The sequence below is a fragment of the Mandrillus leucophaeus genome, unplaced genomic scaffold (assembly GCF_000951045.1).
Source record: "Mandrillus leucophaeus isolate KB7577 unplaced genomic scaffold, Mleu.le_1.0 Scaffold401, whole genome shotgun sequence".
Classification (NCBI taxonomy): domain Eukaryota; kingdom Metazoa; phylum Chordata; class Mammalia; order Primates; family Cercopithecidae; genus Mandrillus; species Mandrillus leucophaeus.
In genome coordinates this window covers 1,842,995-1,849,013 of record NW_012104266.1, presented here as the reverse complement: position 1 = coordinate 1,849,013, position 6,019 = coordinate 1,842,995, and the positions used below count along the sequence as shown (strand labels likewise).

Here is a 6,019-nt window from a genome sequence, read left to right as displayed (position 1 = left end):
GGAGCTTGCAGTGAGCCGAGATCACGCCACTGCACTCCAGCCTGGGCGCAGAGCGAGATTCCGTCTCAAAAAAAAAAAAAAAAAAAAACCATGGCATAGGCAAGATGTGAAAGATATACTTATGGTGCAAAAACTCTTTATCCTAAAACTGCAGATTTGAGACAATATATTTTGAGAATCTTATCTGTTACTTGAATTAATTGTGAAAAAACTTCAAATATGCAGTAAGGGAAGAGAAAAGGAGTGGATGTTCCTATGGTAAAAAGCCCTCCCTCCTTCCTAGAAAACTTAAAAGATTTGCCACCTGCAGTTGAAAAGAAAAATTAGAAAAAGTAGGGACACACTGCTTACAACATATTTAAAAATGACTATACAGCGACAAAGGTTGGAGGTATGTTTTAGAGTTCACTGGGCCTTGTTTTCTGTAGAATTGCCTAAATTCATCATAACAGAAAGAAATGCCACATAGAGAACAGTAAAGAAATGTACAAAGCCAGTCCTATAGGAGCATTCTTCATCCCTCCATTGCTGCGATGGATGCCCAGTTACAGTCTACAGGCCAGCAAGGTAAGAGCAGCCCGGGCTAAAAGTTCACTCTTAAAAGAATCTGTCTCTTCTGATTTAAGGAGTCAAGCACCTGGCGGCCTCTGGTTGTGAACTGGTTTCTGGCTCTGTTACTCCTGCCTGCCCTCAAGCTGCCTCCTTGGAGTTCCTTTCACATTTGAACGGCTTGTCATGTCAGACCCTCTACTCTATACCCAGACCGCTGTCCTGCTCAGGCACAGCCATCCAGAGCTAGAGAGAGGAAGCAGGGAAAGAAATCCAAAAGGATAAGTGCTAGAACAATAGGAGACCAGCGTTTCAAACGACCTCTCCCTTCCCTGCTCTGATATCCTGGGTTAGCTAAGAAACTCTGGCCAACAATAGCTCTGGGGTAGTTATCTAAGAAGTAGCTGGTGCTGGTCAGGCCCAGTGGCTCACACCTGTATCCTAGCACTTTGGGAGGCCAAGGCAGGCAGATTGCTTGAGGCCAGGAGTTTAAGACCAGCCTGGCCAACATGGTGAAACCCCATCTCTACTAAAAATAAAAAAATAAAAGAACAAAAAAATTAGCTGGGCATGGTGGCGGGCGCCTGTAATCCCAGCTATTCAGGAGGCTGAGGCAGGAGAATCACTTGAGCTCAGGAGGCAGAGGTTGCAGAGAGCTGAGATCACGCCACTACACTCTAGCCTGGGGGACAGACTGAGACTCTGTCTCCAAAAAAAAAAAAAGTAGTAGTTGGCGCTTTAAGCATCTCCCATTTTCAGTTGAGTTCAGCTCAGCAAACATTAACTAAGTGCCCCACATATCATGCCCTGTATCTGTACTGAGAGAACAAAGGTCAATGAAATACTGTCCCTAATGCTTAAAAAGTTTCTAGTCTTGCCTGTAATCCCAGCACTTTGGGAGGCGGAGGCTGGTGGATCACAAGGTCAGGAGATCAAGACCATCCTGGCTAACACAGTGAAACCCCGTCTCTACTAAAAAATACAAAAAAATTAGCCAGGCATGGTGGCGGGCGCCTGTAGTCCCAGCTACTCGGAAGGCTGAGGCAGGAGAATGGTGTGAATCTGGGAGGCAGAGCTTGCAGTGAGCCGAGATTGCGCCACTGCACTTGAGCCTGGGCGACACAGCGAGACTGTCACACACACACACACACACAAAAAAAAAAAAAGTTTCTAGTCTTCCTGTGTTTCATCCCCATTGAGCAGGTAAGTTCTGAATTGAGTTAAGCTCCAAGCCACCCAGAAGGTTAAAGGGGCTTCTGAATCCAAACAGGTAAGGATCTGCCATGGGAAACAGGCTCTAAAGAAACACAAGAATCTCTAGAAAATACAGAAGGACTGGCAAACAGCAAGGACCAGCAGCTCAATGGAGAAAGTAAGAATTTTCTCAACACGACACTGCCAGCTGGCCCACAACCACCACCCTTCAAGATGGAAGGAAGAATGAGCCAGGCCTCTTACTCCTTTTCTCTTCCTCATCATTCCCACACATAGAGGGGGGAAGAGGGAGTCACAGAGCAGCCTCCATACTTCCCAGCCTCAATTCTTGACCCACCACCCCAACCCCGCTTCACTGATGTAGCTCTAGGCAGGTAAGAACTCTACTGAGGGGGCCCCCAAGGTCTCAGGCAGCAACAACAGTTGCTGCTGCTGGGAAATTGACCAGAGGGTTATAGGGAACCCAGCCATATCCACATCCAGCACATACGAGGAAAGAAACGGTGGCATTCACTACTGAAGGATTCTGAATAGGAAGTCTGCAGACTCTGATCCTGCAACTACCATGTGTGATGAGGCTTTGGATTTCAGCTACTTATCTAACAAAGTAATATATACTTGCCGTCGCTGTTTATTTCCAATAACTTAGCTTTCTTCTCCTCATAGGTGCAACATTCGCCATCAGAATCAGAGTCAATCACTACCACAGAGCTGAGGGATGAGACAGGAGAAAAACAAGAGAGAAGTATGAACACAACACTCTTCTTTTTCATGGCATTTCTCACCTTTTCTGATCTTGACCACTCGTCAATTTTTTGTTTCCCACAGTAACTCTGTTCCCCTCCTTTGGAACCACTCAATCCCTCCATTCTACCTAATTTTCTATATTTTTCCATCTTCCTACTACATCTTTCCATCTGTCTCACATCCTTCTAAAAAGGAGGAGTCTGTCACATACTGAGAGTGAAATGAGTTCTGTCCTATTTTATGTATTCAGATAGTTTTGGCACAGGGGAAACATTGATCAGGGAGCTCTCATCTTTCTTTATCAAGTTTGAGATCCAGTTGTCTGAGAAGGGTAGAGGGCCACAGATGGAGAGAGGCACCTCAAAGTAGGGAGTTTCTGTTCAGTGCTACTCTCTGCAGCCCCACACCAGCACTACCCTCTTGAACTGACGGACTGCTCTGGTAGGTGTCAAACTCAGCAGTGCACCTGCACCACCCAGGGTGCCAGTGGTAAGCACCCCCTGGGGTCCTCATCCTCAGCTGATCCTGGTATTTGGCTCAGAAGTTCCAGCAGGATGAAATTGGCCACCTTCCTGTCTCCAAACAGTGTATAGTAAGTATAATATACTTTCATAATGAAAGAAAATATTTAATACACTGTTATAGGACATGTCTGTACCTGCTACAGACACACATGTTCATCTGCTTCCACCATGTTTACCACTTTGACACTGCCAAGTTGATGTGCCTTTGCTATCCTATTGACCACTCCATCCTTAAAACTCTTTTCTTGATTTCTGGGACGAAGTCGTCTTTTGGTTCTCATCTCACCTTTCCATTCACTCCTCCTCACTCACCTTCCTCGACTCAATCCCAGGACTTATCCCCAGCTCTCTCATGCCAATGCAATCAATTATTAATTATACCAGTCCAATCCATTATATTGAGCCCAACTTCTCTTCTGACTTCTAGTTTCACAGTTCCAACTTCCTACCTGGATATCCTGTGGGCAGAGCTGATATCTAGTCAGTATGCAGAGGTATGGCCTTACCGATTTGTTTATTGATGGTGTCTGTCCTGACCAGCAGGCAACCACCCTGACTAATTCCTGCCTGTGCTCTGTTGGTTGTTAGAAAGTTTTGAATATCAGCCCTGCCTACAGGCTCCTTGATTCTAGCATGCCCAAAACCAAACTCATCACCTTCCTCCCAAATCTACTCTTCCTATAGTATCCCATATATAGACGGCACCTGGGACTGGACCAAGACTTGTGGGCACTCCTTTCAGGCCCCTTAAAATTGATTTTCTTTAAATATTTGTTCACCATCTATCTAGCAGAGGCTGGAAGAAACTATTTTTTCTATTTAAAACTCAGATACATTTTAATTTCAAAAACGACTTCATTATGTATAATATTATATACTGGAACACTTCTTAGGCACCATGATAGAACATTTAACATATAAATAACAGCAATGGAAATACTCTGCATCTTGACAGTGGTGATGGTTACACTACCGCATATGCTTGTCAAAATCCATCAAACTGCACACCTAAAAAGGGTGAATTTTGCCATATGTAAATCATACCTGAATAAACCAGACTTTAGAAATACAATTAATAAAACTGATCATCAATGATTAATAGTTTTATACAATGCATAATTTGGCTCTAGAATTTCAGTTGATTGCAACTGCTGACTTTATTTATTTATTTATTTATTTATTTATTTATTTATTTATTTATTGAGACAGTCTCACTCTCACCCAGGCTGGGGCGCAGTGGCGCAATTATGGCTCCCTGCAACCTCCCCCTCCAGGTTCAAGTGATTGTCGTGCCTCAGCCTCCTGAGTAGCTGGAATGAGAGGCACATGCCACCACCACACCCTGCTAATTTTTGTATTTTTAGTAAAGACAGGGTTTCACCATGTTGGCCAGGCTGGTCTCGAACTCCTGATCTCAAGCGATCCGCCCACCTTGGCTTCCCAAAGTGCTGGCGTTACAGGCATAAGCCACCGTGCCCGGCCTGCAACTGCAGACTTTACATGACATTTCACACATTGGTGTCAGGAGTTGGTGGCTTATATGTTGTAAAAACACTCAACAGAGATAAATCAGAGATAGCCAGAACAAAACTTTTCCCACTTGACAGCACTATTTGGCTTGATGGGGAGAACAAGAATGACCAGTTCGCATTTGTACAGTAATTCAAGGAGTCAATGTGGAAAACAGTTATGTAGCACCATACTTCATATTTACTCCAGCAATTTTTTTCAGCAGCCCCTAGAGTTTGGCACCTGGGAAACACCCCTCCATCAAGATCTGGCTAGAGCAGAGGATTCATTAATAGGAACAGTAGCAGATGAGGCTGAAAGAGAGGTTATGGCCAGATCACAGAAGGCATTAAATATTGGGGTCAAGAGCTTGATTTTTCTATTATGAGCTATTTGAATTGGGGATTGATATGATCAAAGCAGTGCCTCAGGAGATCCAGCTGCAAGTGGTACACAGACTGGATCAGAAGTAAGAGATCAAGGTGAGGATGCCACTTAAAAAGAGAAACAAGCTGGGCACGGTGGCTCACACCTGTAATCCCAGCACTTTGGGAGGCCAAGGCAGGTAGATCGCTTGAGGTCAGGAGTTCAAGACAAGCGTGAACAACATGGTGAAACCCCATCTCTACTAAAAACACAAAAATTAGCTGGGCGTGGTGACGTGTGCCTGTAATCTCAGCTACTTGGGAGGCTGAGGAGAAGAATCACCAGAACTCAGGAGGTGGAGGCTGCAGTGAGCCGAGATTGCACCACTGCACTCGAACCTAGTCGAGCAAGACTCAGTCTCAAAACAAAACAAAACAAAAAATTAACTAATCTAAAAATAAAAAGGAATAAACACTGATAAGGGCTTAGACTAGTAGAGCCTGGATGTTAAAGCATAGTTCACAGAGATACCTCGAAGAAGAAACTGACCAGTTAGATAATGGGTCAGGGATAAGGAATCTAATGTTTTGAACCTGGTTGTGATGTCAGACAGCCATCATGATCCTGCTGAGAACCACAGACTGTCCACAGAGGAAATGTGAAGTTTACTCTTAAATTTCCTCAGTCAGAGCATTGGGTTTTTCCCCCACTTAAAAAAAAAAAAAAAAGTTTAATTAATTCTCCTACTCACATGGCCTGTCTCTTCGGAGGTCTTCTGGTCACAGCTAAATCAGATAAAGAGGGCATTAGAAAACATCTGAAGCATGATAAAATCTGGTTGCCTATGTCTTTAACTCCCTAAAACCAAAGTCTATAAATTAGAGCTGCTTAAAATGTACATCTCCCATGAAGGATAGAAAGGAAATAAAAGTAAGGAAACCCAGAGCCAAAAAAAAAAAAAAAAAAAGAAGAAGAAAAAATTGGAAAAAAGACGAAGAAACTCCTCAACAACAAACGGTAAGGAAATTTCATTTCACCAACCTAAAGAGAGCTCTAGAGGTGATAAACTTAGAACCAACTTAGGCCAGACATCCCAAATCACAGCTGAG

The 6,019-nt window shown here is 43.8% G+C and overlaps 1 protein-coding gene across 1 annotated transcript in view; it reads right to left on the bottom strand.

Moving 5' to 3' along the window:
* Nucleotides 1-6,019, bottom strand: part of ACRC (acidic repeat containing) — a 46,193-nt gene that overhangs the window by 14,222 nt on the left and 25,952 nt on the right. The window contains exons 6-7 of the mRNA XM_011992072.1: nt 5,662-5,695; nt 2,387-2,475 (exon numbers count right to left, since the gene is read on the bottom strand). Coding sequence (XP_011847462.1) covers nt 2,387-2,475; nt 5,662-5,695 — 123 coding nt within the window. The remainder of the gene's footprint in view (nt 1-2,386; nt 2,476-5,661; nt 5,696-6,019) is intronic.